Source organism: Hemitrygon akajei, chromosome 7 (assembly GCF_048418815.1).
Source record: "Hemitrygon akajei chromosome 7, sHemAka1.3, whole genome shotgun sequence".
Taxonomy (NCBI): domain Eukaryota; kingdom Metazoa; phylum Chordata; class Chondrichthyes; order Myliobatiformes; family Dasyatidae; genus Hemitrygon; species Hemitrygon akajei.
This window is the reverse complement of record NC_133130.1, coordinates 175,563,236-175,579,368: the sequence shown is the minus strand read 5'-3', so window position 1 is coordinate 175,579,368 and position 16,133 is coordinate 175,563,236. Positions and strand designations below refer to the sequence as shown.

Here is a 16,133-nt window from a genome sequence, read left to right as displayed (position 1 = left end):
GTTGGTTTGTGGCAGCAGTGCAGTGCTGACATAAAATGAATAATGAGGTAGTGTTCATGGGTTTATGGCAAAGGGAAGAGGCTGTTCCTAAGACACTGAGTGTGGGTCTTGTCTTTAGGCTTCTGTACTTCCTGTCCGATGGTAGAAATGTGAAGAGGCCGTGCTCAGGATGCTTGAGGGTCTTAAATGATGGATACTACTTTTTTCAGGCATCATCTCTTGAAGGTGCCCTTGATGGCAGGGAGGGTTGTGACCATGAGAGAGCTGGTTAAGTTTACAACCCTCTGCAGCCTAGTGCAATCCTGTGCCTTGGAGACTCCATACCAGATGGTTTGGCAACCAGTCAGAATGCTCTCCACCGTACATCTGTAGAAATTGGCTTGAGTCTTTAGTGACCTACCAAATCTTTTCAATCTCCAAGTGAGGTCGAGCTACTGATGTGCCTTCTTCCTGATCACAGTTATGGAATCTTGCTGCCTTTCTCCTCTTCAAGTCTGGTGTGTTTCTGACGGCAGGCTCTACCTCCTGTGCCTTCAGTTAAGTTCTGCTTGCTTCAACCCAGATGGAAAATAATAGTCCGACAAAAACTAAACGCTTCCCTCTATTAAGCATTTAATTAGTGTTGTTAATAATGGAAGAGGCTGTTAGCTTGTATTTGTGACCTTTTGCACTTTAGATAAAAACAGCTTAGCTTTCGAAACAATCACAAGATCTGTTCTGGAATGTGAAGTGCCTTATTATTAATCCTTTTGAATACTTGAACTATTGCATAAATTATACAGGGTGTGAAATTATTTTGTAAAGTTAAGATATCTATGACTTCTATAGTTTTGTATTTATCAATTCAAAGCAGTCCCTGCATGCTTTCCAAGTGCTTTGTGCTCCTGAGCTACATTTAATGCAGTACACTGCTGTTTATCTCCTATCACTTCTTCAAGGTGCCAAGACTGTTTGAGTGAATATTTAGGACATTAGCCCATTTCCAACCCCTCCTGCCAAAGCTATAAGCCCTTAGCTGGTGTAAAGACAGTACTTTTGCTTAAGATGGTCAGCTCATGGTACATCAAAGGTCAAACCTGCAACATTCACCGCAGTCATAGGGCTGTTTATTTATCTTTCGATGTATCTATAGTTTCTATTTGTGCTTTTTTTGCCTGTTTATTTCTTCTTTTCCTCCTTCTCATTCTCTTTTTCCTTTCCCTTCTGTTTTTTTCCATTGATTTCTGTCATAGGAAAGCAGCATCCAGCATCAGGGATTCCCACCACCCAGAACATGCTGTCTTCTCGTTGCCTCCATCAGGCAGAAAGTACAGGAGCCTCAGGACTCACACCATCACGTTCAGGAACAGTTATTACCCCTCAACCATCATCACTCGAGTTCATTTGCCCCATCACAGAAATGTTCCCACAGCCTATGGGCTCACTTTCAGGGACTCTTCATCTCATGTTCTCAATATTTATTGCTTGCGTATTAATTAATTAATTAAGTGATTAATTATTTGCACAGTTTGTTATCTTCTGCACTCTGGTTGAATGCCCTAGTTTGGTGGTCTTACATTGATTCTGTAATAGTTACTGTTCTATAAATTTACTGAGTATGCCCAAAAGAAGATGAATCTCTGGTTGTCTGGTGAAACATATGTACTTTGATGATAAAATTTACATTGAACTTTGATTTATTGATTTGTCAATTTATTTATTTATTCCTTCTTTTATTGATCGATATAGCACAGAAACAGGCTGTTCCAACCCAATGAGCCCACGCCGCTCAATTACACCCATGTGACCAATGAACCACCTGACTTGTACCTCTTTGGAATATGGGAGGAAACTGGAGCACCTGGAGGAAACCCATGCAATTACGGGGAGAACGTACAAACTCCTCACAGACAGCGGCAGAATCCTGGCGCTTCAATAGCATCATGCTAACCACTATGCTCCTGTGTCACCCTAGTGACGTCCTAATGAAAGGTCTCACCCTGAAAACGCGATTGTTTATTCCTCTCCATTGATGCTACCTGATTTGCTGAGTTCTTCCTGCATTTTGTGTGCGTTGCTCAGGATTTCCAGCGTCTGCAAAATCTCTTGTGTTTATTATTCTCAAAGGAAGTTTCACAGGTTGTGCAAAGATATTTCTGGATTAGGTGAGGCAAGTCACTTCATGCTGAACTCTCTGTGGGAGGTTCCATATCATCATGCCATTTACAGAAGCAGGAACAAAAAGTGGTGTAGTTCATTCATAATCAACACACACACACGTGCTACTGAAGGAAGTCAGCAGGCAGCATCTATGGAGGGAAATGAACAGTGGATGTTTCAGGATGAGACCCTTCATCAGGATCTAAACCGAAGTGTTGACTGTTCACTCTCCTCCATAGATGCTGCCTGACCTGCTGAGTTTCCCAGCATATAAAAACATAGAAAACCTACAGCACAATACAGGCCCTTTGGCCCACAAAGCTGTGCCGAACATGTCCCTATCTTAGAAATTACCTAGGGTTACACATCGCCCTCTATTTTTCTAAGTTCCATGTACCTATCTAGGAGTCTCTTAAAAGACCCTATTGCATCCGCCTGCACAGCTGTTGCCAGCAGCCTATTCCACGCACTCACCACTCTCTGCGTAAAAATACATCTCTACACCTAATTCCAAGCACCTTAAAACTGTGCCCTCTTGTGCTAGCCATTTCAGCCCTGGGAAAAAGCCTCTGACTAGCCACATGATCAATGCCTTTCATCATCTTATACACCTCTATTGGGTCACCTCTCATCCTCCGTCGCTCCAAGGAGAAAAGGCTGAGTTCACTCAACCTATTCTCATAAGGCATGCTCCCCAATCCAGGCAACATCATTGTAAATCTCCTCTGCAGCCTTTCTATGGTTTCCACATCCTTCCTATAGTGAGGCGACCAGAATTGAGCACAGTACTCCAAGTGGGGTCTGACCAGGGTCCTATATAGCTGCAACATTACCTCTCAGTTCCTAAACTCAATCCCACGATTGATGAAGGTCAATGCACCGTATGCCTTCTTAACCACTGAGTCATATTGTGTGTGTTGCTCAAGATTTCCAGCATACAGGTCCTGATGAAGGGTCTCATCCCGAAATATTGGCTGCTTGTTCCTTTCTATAGATGCTGCCTGATCTGCTGAGTTCATCCAGGATTTTGTGTGTGTGCTCAAGATTTCTAGCATCCAGGCCCTGATGAAGGGTCTCGGCCTGCAACATTGACTGTTTGCCCCTCTGCGTAAATGCTGCCTGACCTGCTGAGTTCCTCTGGGATTTTGTGGGTTCAAACTTGGCTTGGTATATCTGCCATTCTTTCTTTAGTAAGGCGAGGGTGGGAAAACTCTCCTTGGACTTTCTCCAAAGCTGACATATGTCACAAAGCAAAACCGAATCGATCCAAGGATAATCAACTCCATCCCTGAGCAGAAGGAAGTCTGCTGGCAGATATGGGTGACCTCATCAGCACGATGGGAGGGTGATGTTCAAAAAGGCGGCATCCATCACTGAGGATCCCCATCGCCCTGGACATGCCCTCTTCTCATTGCTACCATCAGGGAGGAGGCACAGAAGCCTGAAGATGCACACTCAATTTTTTAGGAGGAGCTTCTTCCCCTCCCCCATCAGATTCCTGAATGATCCATGAATCCATGAACACTACCTCACTATTTTTTGGTTCTCTTTTTGCACTACTAATCTAATTTTAAAAATATGTTTATCTTATTGTAATTTATAGTTAATTTTTATGCATTGCCCCTCTGGTTTAAGGTGGTAACATATACACACTTTGACAATAAATTGACCTTGATGTGCAGAGGAGAGAGAACAAGCTGTAGGAGTACAGAGGAATAAAGAGAGGAGAATGAGATTGATATGGTTGCTGTACTTGGAACCAGCGGGATGGATGTCCCTGTTCTGAGTTTTAAAAGTAAGAACAATAACTAATTAACTTTCCCACCGCTGTTTGGGGGAGTTGGAAATGTGGATAATTGGCTGCTGCAAGGATCAATGATCAACTTTATTCACCATCACATTTGCTGTGGAGTTTTGGTGAGACATGCAACAAAAACAGCGTTCAGCAATTATATAAAATAAAGAATTATTTAAAGTTAGACATTAAAGTATAGATATGGAATAAAATGTGCATAAACATCAGCTTGGATATACAATGCAAACAGCATTATAAAAATTAGTTTAAAGTCTTTACAGTGCAGTTGAGGGGGTAATAGGGGGTGTGTGGGGGCTAACTAGAATGGTTGATCAGATTAAGAACCACTTCAGAAATGAGGTTTTTACTTGTTGCGCGGAATCCCAACAGTGAAAATTCTTTACAGATTGCAAGTTTGTTCGGACTGTTCAGTTGGGGCTTGTTGTCTTTGAGTGACTTTGGAAGAACTTTGAAGGTTGTGACTGAGGACAGACTTGTCCAAGTTATAGGAAGTAAAACCTCTGAAATATTACAGAATCCAAAAGACCGGTTACGTTGTGAACAGCTGGCAGCAACATTACACCCACACAGGGCTAATCTTGCTGAAGTACATGACCCAAGGGAGAAAGCAATGAGTTCCATCTCTGTCAAAGAGTGGGTGCCCTTTGACCTAATCCTGTATTTGTCATTCATTGGAAAGATAACCATATGAAGGGAAGTAGTAGAGGATGACGAAACACCAGAACAGAATTGTTATCTGGGGATGGGTGGACTAACCCAGAGTGAAATATAATACCAGTAACCATATTAATTGTAAGATCACAGACATATTGTCAGAATCAGCTTTTTCTCCATATGAATGGCCTGCAAACCCTGCCAGAGCTAACGTGCATCTGATTCCATCTTTCACCTCAATCAGAATTGTTTTCTCGTCCTAAAAGTATCCTTCTGTAGGTTGTACCTGGACTTCCTGTATATCTCTGGATCACTGGTCTTGAATGCCACAGATTTAGTCCTCAGCAGACTGTGAATCTCCTGCTTCACCTATGGCTTTTGGTTTGGGTCTATCTGATATGTTCTTGAAGGCACATACTCATCCACACTTGTCTTGATAAAGTTAGTGACAATTACAGGGTATTCATTCTGATTTGAAGAAGAATCCCTGATGATTGTCCAGTCCACTAACACAAACCAGTCCTGTAAACACTCCTCCACCTCCCTTGACCATACCTTTTTAGTCCTCACTATTGATTCTGTGGTCTTCAGTCTCTGCCTATTCAGTACTCAGGGAGTAGAAATATAACCATGATATTGGACTGTACAAAGTGTGGGTGTGGGATGGCACGGTAAACATTCTTAATGGGGTTATAACAATGGTCAAATGCATGGGCTTCTTTGGTTCCAGAGGTGATACGTTGATGGTAGATCAACTTTCCTACCAGTAGAAATGAGGCATTTTTCAGGAGTTAAATGTTACCTTCCTGTAAAGATTAACTTTATTGGACAATTCACATCAAAGCATATTTGAGGCAGCAAGGTTATCATTTAGCAGTTAGCATAACATTATCATGGCGCCAGTAAGCCAGGTTCAATTCCCGCCACTGTCCAAGTACGTTCTCCCCATGACTGCGTGGGTTTTGTTTGGAGCTCCAGTTTCCTCCACATTCTAAAGGCGTAAAGGTTAATTTGTCACATGGCTGTAATAGGGTGGTGTGGGTAAGTTAATATACAGTGAAATGTGCCTTTTGCATCAGTGACTGATACTGTCCAAGGATGTGCTGGGGGCAGCCTGCCAGTGCTGCCACACTTCCATTTCCTAACCTTATTCCTAATCTATATGTCTTTTGTATGTGGGAGGAACCTGGAGCACTCAGAGGAAATGCACGCAACCATGGGGAGAACGTGCAAATGTTTTACAGACGGTGGTGGAAATTGAAACTCAGTCGGTGATCACTGGTGTTGTAAAGTGTTGCGCCAACTGCTATGCAATTATAATTATAACCAACAGTAATTTTTATGCTTTGCACTGTACTGCTGGTGCAAAACAACACATTTCACAGCATTTTTAAACCTGATTCTGAGCCACAAATGAACATTTGCGAGGCTAGAATGCTTCGGAGAGGATGCAAAAGAGATTTACGAAAATCATTCTAGGATAAGGAGCTTTAGTTCTCTGGATAGATTGGAGCAAATGGGATTGTTCTCCTTGGAACAAAGGGGACATATTGTGACTGCTGATGCTAGAATGAGGAACAAAGAAATAACAATTGGCTGGAGGAACTCAGCTGGTTGAACAGCAGCCACAGTGGCAAAGGGTTGTTTGGCATTTTGTACTGAGATCCAGATGTGGGCTTGTTGGACCGGTAGGGCCTGTTACTTTTCTGTATCTCTAAATAAAAAGAATAAATAGTAAAGAAAAATTCATAATGGGCATCCTCTTTGACATTCTGCCATTAAACAAGAGAATGATGCATAAAGACAAGAATGGCCAGGATGGGAAACAGCTTCTTCCCTCAGGCCATTAGGCTTCTGAACTTCCTGCCACAGCACACTGGAAGTGTCACCAGATAATTTGTACTGTACCCTGCAATATTTAGTTTGTGCACATTACTTTGTTTATCTATACGTAATTGATTTGTAGATTTAATTCTTACTAAGTGATTGTGTGTTGTATGTACTACTGAGCTTTACACCCTGGTTCGGAGAAACGTTGTCTTGTTTGACAGTGTGCATATATACAGTTACATGTTGAACTTGACTTGACTTGAAATGGAAGATGGAGAGATTGTTTCCAGTGGCAGAGGGCTCAAGAACAAGAGGACACCGATTGAAGGCAGCTGGCCAAAAGTAGCAAGAGGCAAGTCTTTTACTTAGGGAGTAGCTAAGGTCAAATGCTCTACAGGGTGAGTAGGGAAGGGAAATCCAGTTGTGGCATTCAAAGGGATGTGGGCAGACATCTGATAAGAATGAACTTGCTGGATTATGGAGTGAAAACCAGGGAGTGAGACCAGCTGAAGTTATATAGACGTGGTACAGTTTAAATGGGCCGAATGGCCTCTTTCTATGCTAAAATACCTTTTTGCCTACATTCGACTCATAGAGTCTCATTCAACTGATTATATCTCATCCTGCATCAGTTTCTCCGTGTATTGAAGTGCAGGAACCAAGGTGCCGATGTCTGGATCATAACAGCACAGAACAAACAGTTCATAGAGCAAAGATTAGTTTTCAAAGTTCAAAGTAAATTGATTATCAAAGTACATATATGTCACCATATACAACCCTGAGATTTATTTTCTTGCAGGCGTATTCAATAAATCCATAATAGAATGATAACCATAATAGAATCAATGAAAAAATGTACCAACTGGGCATTCAATCAGTGTGCAAAAGCCAGCAAGCTGTGCAAATACAGAAAGAAAAAAATAATAATAAATAAATAAGCAATAAATATCAAGAACATGAGATGAAGTGTCCTTGAAAGTGAGTCCCTAGGTGTGGGAACATTTCAGTGATGAGGCAAGTGAGGTTGAGTGAAGTTATCCACTCTGGTTCTGGCGCCTGATGGTTGAGGGTATATGGCTGATGGCTTGATTCTCTATCTGGCAAACCTCTGACTGATACTAATGAGATAACTGCTTCTTTACTGGAGTTGGTGACATTCATTGCAGCCGCTTCTAATTTATCAGTCGAAGCACATCGAGAGCCCTGTGCACAGGCGGAATATATATTTAATCTTGTATCTCTTGTAAAGCAAGCGATTTAAAAATGAGAACAGGGGTCTTAGCAAAGGTCAGTATGGACATCCGAAACAGTGAGATTTTACAATAAACAATCTCTACAGACACACGGACAAACTAAATCATATGAGATTAATGCAGGCTCATCCTGTATTAACGAAACATCATTCCAAAATGTTTAATCTGCATTTATTTATGTTTAGCCATGATGAATAGATATTGAAAAACAAATTTTAAAATTAAAACACATCTGAATGATGGTTTTATTTATTCTAACTGGGAGGAGGCTGGTGTGAAAAGGATATTATTGAAATTAAAAATGATTTTTTTTCAGGAGAGCTGTCAAACCTCAGTAACCTCTGGTGTTTGTGAGGTAGTACTGGTCAGTAAGGAAATTTGAGCTTTGCTCTTCTGGTGGAGAAAAGCCTTATAATGGAATTAAAAGGGAGCATTTAGAAACCAAGATGAATCTTTATTCCAACTGGTTACATCAGAGTGTGGTACAGAGCTCTAATGCACAGGATCATAAGAGGCTGCAGAGGGTTACAGTCTTACCCATCTCCAGCACAGGTTCACCCCTCCCTGCCTTGAGGACATCTTCAAGAGGTGGATAAAACAGTGGCAGAACCCTCATCATTGGGGCAAACCTTCTTTGCATTACTACCATCAGGGAGGTGTTACAGGAGCCTGAAGACCCACGCTCAATGTTTTAAGAATTACTTCTTCCCCTCTGCCATTAGATTTCAGAACATTCCATGAACCTATGAACACCACCTCATTATTTCCATTTTGCACTACTTATTTCTGTAAAATTGAATAATTTGTATGTCTTGCACTGTACTGCAGCCACTTTAATTCTGTGTGACTTATCTGTCCTTATATAAAGTTTGAGTAAATGCAAAGATCATCATTTCACTGGGTTACTAAGTTGTGGGCATGCTAGGCTGGTGCTGGAAGCATGGTGACCCTTGTAGGCTGGCCCGGCACATCCTTGGACCGTGTCAGTCGTTGATACAAAAGATGCATTTCACTGTATTTTATTTTGAGATACAGTACTGTCCAATTACACCCATGTGGCCAATTAGTCTCATAGCCCGTGCATCTTTGGGACGTGGTAGGAAACTGGAGCACCTGGAGGAAACCCATACGGTCACAGGGAGAACATACAGACTCCTTACAGACAGCAGCGGGATTTGAACCCGGCTCACTGGCTCTGCAATAACTTAATGCTACCGTACCACCCCCAGCAGTATCATAGCCAATTAAATTTGCCATTTTTGCTTACTATAAAATATGTTGCATGATAATTATAGGATTCCTGGATGACTATAGTGCAGAAGCTCTCTTGGTTGTATTCTTTGTCTTTCTTTATTCTGAAAATGGGTCTTTGGTCTGAGACATTAACATTGTTTCTCTTTCTGATCTGCTGAGTGATCAGCATTTTCGACTTTACTTCAGATTTCCAGCATCTGCAGAGTTTTAGCTTTCTACCCTGTTGCTACCACTTGCAGTCTGCACTGACAGTGATCCAGGGTAGAATCAATGAAGTTACTGCCTCTCTGGCCAGAAGTTGTCTGTAGTTCTCGACATCGATGAGCCCTCATTTATCTAACTCTAGTTGAGCTATATTTAGATGAATACCAATTTGACTGCACAGAATTACTCCCTCCAGCAGCTGAAATTTGTCTTTTGGATGGTTTCCAGGAAAGAGTGGTCTTTTTTTTCCCCTTCTTGGGGTGTGCTTCCTCTGTAACAAAGTTCATCTAATGTCATATTGAGACTAAGTAAAATAGGTTCTTGGTGATTTCTTTTTCAATTTCTGTTTCCAACAAGATCCTCTCCCTCTCCCCCCCCCATTCTTTCCCTCACTCTTCCTCCCCCTTCTCACCCTACCATCCCCTCACCCTCTCTCCCTCCCTCATCCTTTCCCCACTACCCATCTCCCTCTTCCTCTCCCTCATAATCTCCCCACCCCTCTCTCTCTCCCTGCATTGTTTTTATTCAGATTAATATCCTTTCAGTGGTTATATTTGCTAACAGTGGTGTTGGTTAGTGTTGAGGGCTCCTGAAGCAGTGAGGAGATGAGGATTGAACATGATCTGCAGGCTCGATGAGGACTGGTGTGTGTTCACTCGACTTCCTCTTTCTGAAGTCCACAATCAATTCCTTGGTCTTACTGATGTTGAGTGCAAGTTTGCTGCTGTGACACCACTCAACCAGTTGATCTGTCTCACTCCTGTACGCCTCCTCTTCGCCATCTGAAATTCTGCCAATAGTTGTGTAATCGGCAAATTAATAGATGGTGTTTGAGCTCTGCCTAGCCACACAGACGTGGATGTAGGGAAATTAGAGCAGTGGGCTGTATGCATCCTTGAGGTGTGCTAGCGTTGATTGTCAGCGAGGAGGAGATGTTATGGGGGGGAGATGGAGAGGATCTTGTTGGAAACAGAAATTGAATAAGAAATCACCAAGAACCTATTTTACTTAGTCTCAATGTGACATTAGATGAACTTTGTTACAGAGGAAGCACGCCCCAAGAAGGGAAAAAAAATAGACCACTCTTCCCTGGAAACCATCCAAAAGACAAATTTCAGCTGCTGGAGGGAGTAATTCTGTGCAATCAACTTGGTATTCATCTAAATATAGTTCAGCTAGAGTTAGATAAACGAGGGCTCATCGATGTTGAGAACTACAGACAACTTCTGGCCAGAGAGGCAGTAACTTCATTGATTCTACCCACACTGACTGTGGTCTTCCAGTGAGGAAGTCAAGGAACCAGTTGCAAAGGGAGGTACAGAGGCCCAGATGTTGGAGCTTGTTGGTTAGAACTGAGGGCATGATTGTGTTGAACATTGAACTGTAGTCAATAAACAGCAGTCTGACGTAAGTATTACTATTGTCCAGGTGATCCAAGGGTGAGTGGAGAGTCAGTGAGATTACATCCAGTGTAGACCTATTGTGGTGATAGGCAAATTGCCGAGGGTCCAGGTCCTTGTTTAGGTAGAAGTTGATTCTAGCCATGGCCCAGGTCTCAAAACATTTAAAAGATCTTTAGACAGGTAAGGTTTAAATAGATATGGGCTAAACTTCGTCGAGTTAAGCACCTTGGTTGACAAGGGTGAGTTAGGCCAAAGGGCCTATTTTGTGCTGAGAACCTTTATGAGCCTATGACTCCTTCGAACCACTTTCTTTTATCTATGTCTGATCTCCTGACACAAGGGACTGTAGGTTCTGAAATCTGGATCCACACACACAAAATGCTGAAGGAATTCACCAGGTCAGGCAGCATCTGTGGAAGAAAATGAACAGGTGACGATTCAGGCCGAGATCCTTCACCACGACTGAAAATCGACTGTTCACTTCCTTCCACAGATGCCGCACAGACTCCAGAGTTCCTCCAGCATTTTGTGTGTGTTGTCAGCTAACTGCATATTCCACCAATCTGGCTCTCAGTGGCTTGCCTTTGCTACTTTCTGTACAAGAACACAAGGAAATGGGAGCAGGGGTAGGCTACTCAGCCCTCAAGTCTTCCCCGTCATTCAACGTGAGCTGGACTGGTGCTGTCTCAGGCCTTAACTCCTCTTGTGTGCCAGTTCCCTATAGCTCTCAATTCAGGAATCTTCCAAAAAAATATTTATTTCATTATTGCATACATCCATTGATCTACAACAGCTGTAGGGCCATAAGACATAGGAACAGAATTAGGCCATTCACCTATTGAGTCCACTCTGTCATTCCATCATGGCTGATTTTTCTCTCAGCCCCGTTCTCCTATCTCCTCCCCATAACCTTTGACACTTTTACTAATCAAGACCCTATCAGCTTCCGCTTTAAGTATACCCAATGACTTGGGCTCCACAGCCTTCTGTGGCAACGACTTCCACAGATTCACCAGTCTCTGGCTAAAGAAATTCCTTCTCATCTCTGTTCTAAAGGGACACCCTTGTATTCCGAGGCTGTGCACTCTGGTCCTCGGCTCACCCATGAACTAACTCCCTGGGGCAGAGAAATCCTGCGATGAATCTGAGTGATTCCTCACTCTCTGTAAGAAGAATGCAATCTTCCTCACTGTTTGTGATGCATCTTAAGCTCTGCATCATCTGCTGTTTTGGAAATTGTGTCCTGTATCCCTGGGTGGTGTGGAGGCTCAGCTGGTGGAGCTGCTGTCTCAGAGTTCTAGCATTCTAGGTTTGATTCTGAACTCGGGCATTGTGTGTGGAGTTTCCACATTCTCCTGTGACCAAGTGGGTTTCCTCTGGGTACACTGGATTCTTCCCAAAGCCCTGAGCTGCACAGGCTGGTTGGTTAATTGGCCTCTGTAAATTGCCCCCAGTGTAAATATAAAGATTAGCATTATTTGTCACATGGTAACGTGCAGTGTTATGCACTCTTACATCAACAACTAACACAGGTCAATAATGTGGTGGGGGCAGCCAGAGGCTCGGTGTGAGGGTCAAGGTGGTCTGGCATTTTGAGAATCAACTACTGCAGGAGGAAGAGTGGACCCAGTTTGTGCAGCGGGTCTCTGGTGAATCCAAGGCTGCGGCTGTAAGATGAAGTGGCCTTTGGAGGTACCTGAGCATTTCCATGGCTTATAGAGGCCTCCAGTGGCCAGGATCTGTTACTGAAACATTGCAACGATGGGTTGGTGCAGCCTGTTTAGAGCCAGTAAAATGCCCAAATGATACGTCAGGGAGAGAGTTGTCAGACGTTAAATGATTTTGGCTGTCATCAACGCTGGGATTGAGAATCAGAATCAGGTTTAATATCACTGAGATGTTGTGAAATGTGTTGTTTTGCAGCAGCAGTACAGGACAATACATTAAAATACTATAAATTACAATAAGAAATATATAAAAAAGTAAAATTAAATAAGTAGTGCAAAAAGAGAGCAAAGATGGTGAGGTAGTGTTCATGGGTTGTTTGTCCGCTCAGAAATCTGATGGTGAAGGAGAAGCAGTTGTTTCTAAAACACTGAGTGTGTATTGTCAGGTTCCTGTTATTTTCTCCTCGGTGGTAGCAATGAGAAGAGCATACTCATGGCTGATTCTCAAACACAGTGTGGGTTTACAATTTTACCTGCACTCTGTGTGGGACTCCTGCCATGTGAATCCTTTAAAATTCTGGGGACCAATTGCAAGTTATGGTGTGTTCCTGGGGATGCCCTGCAAGTGAAAGAGCAACTCCGGGGTTGCTGGCAGGTATAGGCACATTCCAGGCAATCCTAGTCCAGTTGTAATGGATTTCTTGACACACAGAAATAATCATGCTCCTACAGACACCCTGTAACTAATGGATATGCTGTCTTGGACCCCCTAGAAAATTGTCACATTATCCTTGGGATCCTCTAGAAGAGCTGAAACACATCATCTGACCCACCCCCAACTCTCTGACTCTTTCCCACATGCTGACAGTCTAGACACAGACAAACTCGCAGGGACATCTTTGTAATAGTGGCACTTTCCTAGAGAGACCTACTTGTGAGGATCCACTGCACATTGACACAATTTTAGAGCTCTGAAAGGAAGTTTTATTTGCACTTTGGAAACGAGGTTGGTCATACAAGGCGGTAAAGAAGATTTATAACGGCTGGTTTAGTGGGTAGCACTTGTAACTGTGAGATTGGAGGTTATGGGTTCAAGCCTCAGTGAGTACACAACCCCAGAGTTGACAGTTTCATCAAGGATGCCACCCTGGCCATTCCCTTTTCTCTCTTTGACCTTCTGGAAGAAGATACAGGAGCTTGAAGAGCTGGACATCCAGAAAGGTTTAGAGAGGGGACTTGGAGAAGATGTTTCCTATAGTGAGGAAGTCTAGGACCAGAGGGCACAACCTCAGTATACAAGGATGTCCCTTTAGATGAGGAGAAATTTCTTTAGTCCAAGGGTGGTGAATCTGTGGAATCCTTTGCCAGAGGTAGCTGAGGAGGCCAAGTCATTGGGCATGCTTAAAGTGGAGGTTAATCACTCGATCGTTCGTTATGTGCCTTGTCATATGATGCCGGTGATCACAATCTATCCGTGATCATGATTGTCCTTAATACATATTTCTACAGAAGTGGTTTGCTATTGCCTTCTCCTGGGAAGTGTCTTTACAAGCTGGGTGACCCCTGCCATTAGATAGATAGATAGATAGATAGATACTTTATTCATCCCCATGGGGAAATTCAACTTTTTTTCCAATGTCCCATACAATACTCTCAAGAGATTGTCTGCCTGACATCAGTGGTTGTATAACCAGGACTTGTGATATGCATCACCTGCTCCCATGGCTTCATGTGACCCTGATCGGGGGGTGGGGGGGTCTAAACAAGTGCTACACCTTGTCCAAGGGTGACCTGCAGGCTAGCAGCAGGGGGAGCACCCTATACCTCCCAGAGGTATCTCCACCCCTCCATCCAGGAGGTTAATAAGTTCTTGATTAGTAAGGGTGTCAAAGGTTATGGGAAGAAGGCAGAATAATGAGGTTGACAGGGATAATAAGTCAGCCACGATTGAATGGTGGAGCAAATTCAAGGAACTGAATTCTGCTCCCATGTCCTATGGTCTTAACGGATTCAAGAACAACTCCTTCCCCACTACTATCAGATTGTTTCCACACTGCATTCAGACTCCTGAACCAATCACCTGTTTCACATCTGCAATTCACCCTCATTTTCTGGTATATAAGATGTTGTCTGATAGATTATGTTCAAGTTGCAGAGGGCAGGATACATGATTCAAAAGTCTCTTCACTCCCTCAGCATCAAAGCAGCTGTTCGATACGTTACATTTTCACATGGCCTGAAGTGTTTTGAGACTTTGCTAATCTGAAGTGACAAATTGGCCATGTCTCGGACACTGGGGCGGACTGCTGTCTATCTGCCTCCAAGCTCTGATATGCTAAAATATGCTAAAGGACATGAGTTTCCTAATATAGTGGCAGACGCAAAACTTCGGAGCTATTTCTGCGCAACTCGGTGAGTGTGGTGGGGTGGAAGTTATTCAGTGTTCATGGCTGGATTATGTTTAGGAAATAATCATTCAACTATGTATGATAATTAGTGCATATTAATCCAGTGTTAATATGGTTAATTATCAAATTAAACAATAAAACATGTTTGGAGTGAGGGAGTGGATGTTGAGGGCTCTATCAATGACTGACATTGCAAAGTATCCTCATTGCCACAAAGTCTGTCCACAGAGTTACAAGTGATCTCCTGGAGAAACTCATAAATGACTTATGAAAGGATTCTGCTGATGCTAGAAATCCAGAGCAACACACATAAAATGCTGGAGGAACTCAGTAAGTCAGGCAGCATCTATGGAAGGGAATAAACAGATGACATTTGACAGCTGAAATGTCTTGCGGTCAAGATGGTACCAGTGAACAACAATGCCTTGGGTGAAATCTTCCAGATAGCAAATCTTTCTAATTATTACCCTTATCTTACACCTTCTGCTTGTTCTTTTTGTCTTGTTTGTGTTATGGAAACTGTTGGAGCCCGTGACGTACAGTTTGAATCTCAATGTAGTGAAATATTGTGCTGGAGGGAAATGTTGGGGATCGCACTATGATTGATGTCTCCTGGGCAATCTGGACAAGGCAACCAGAGCTAGGAGGCAGAGAAATCTTCAGCAAAATGAGCACTTATGCTGTAACCAGAAGCACACAAAATTACCCTGTCTGGTTCTCCGCCATTTGCTGATGGGCTTGTGAGCTCTGATGACTCGCTGGGAGATGTGGGGGAATGCCTCCACTATCAATTCAGCTTCTTTTCTTGTGGAGCTGACGGCTGTGGAGTGGAGCTAGGCAGGAAGTAACTCTGATATTGTTTTATTCACAGTATGAGTTTAAAGCCAAGAACATCAAAAAGAAAAAAGTGAGCATTGTGGTGTCAGTGGATGGAGTGAAGGTCACAATGAGGAAAAAGCAAAAGGTAAGTCTATCGGTTTGTATCTTCATAAGACAATGAAGTGTAGGCACAGAATTAGTCTACTCAGCCCATTGAGTCTGTTCTGATTTATTATCCATCTCAACCCCATTCTTCTGTCTTCTCCCCACAAGCTTTGATGTCCCTACTAATCAAGAACCTATTAATCTTTGCTTAAATACACTCAGTGGATTTTACAGTTGATTGCTGTGGATCCCCTCGATTGCCTGTTTTAGAATTGTGTCTTGTGCATTCTCAGCCCCATTGTTTTAATAGAGCAAACTCTGACCCTGTCAAAACTATCGCCACAAACCTTGAACTGTGTAATATATCATCACAGCATTGATGGTGACCAGGTCATCTCCACTCTTAGGATTTGGGTTGAAGTTACTGCATGGTATTGCAGATACTTGGGAAAACATATGATGTAATTTCTTCAGTGCCACGATAAAGCCAGGGGGTTACTTCTAGACCATTGAACATGAAACCAGGTCTTTTGGCCCAACTGCTCCATGTCTACCAAGATGCCCACCTAAACTTGTGCCAC

General features: G+C 42.8%; 1 protein-coding gene across 4 annotated transcripts in view; it reads left to right on the top strand.

Moving 5' to 3' along the window:
- Positions 1–16,133, top strand: part of LOC140731197 (carboxyl-terminal PDZ ligand of neuronal nitric oxide synthase protein) — a 137,592-nt gene that overhangs the window by 67,634 nt on the left and 53,825 nt on the right. For 3 of the 4 annotated variants that reach the window (XM_073052652.1, XM_073052651.1, XM_073052654.1), the window contains one exon: positions 15,500–15,592. In XM_073052652.1, coding sequence (XP_072908753.1) covers positions 15,500–15,592 — 93 coding nt within the window. Of the gene's footprint in view, positions 1–389; positions 498–15,499; positions 15,593–16,133 lie in introns of those variants that run through there. The other variant, XM_073052653.1, reaches the window with a different exon arrangement.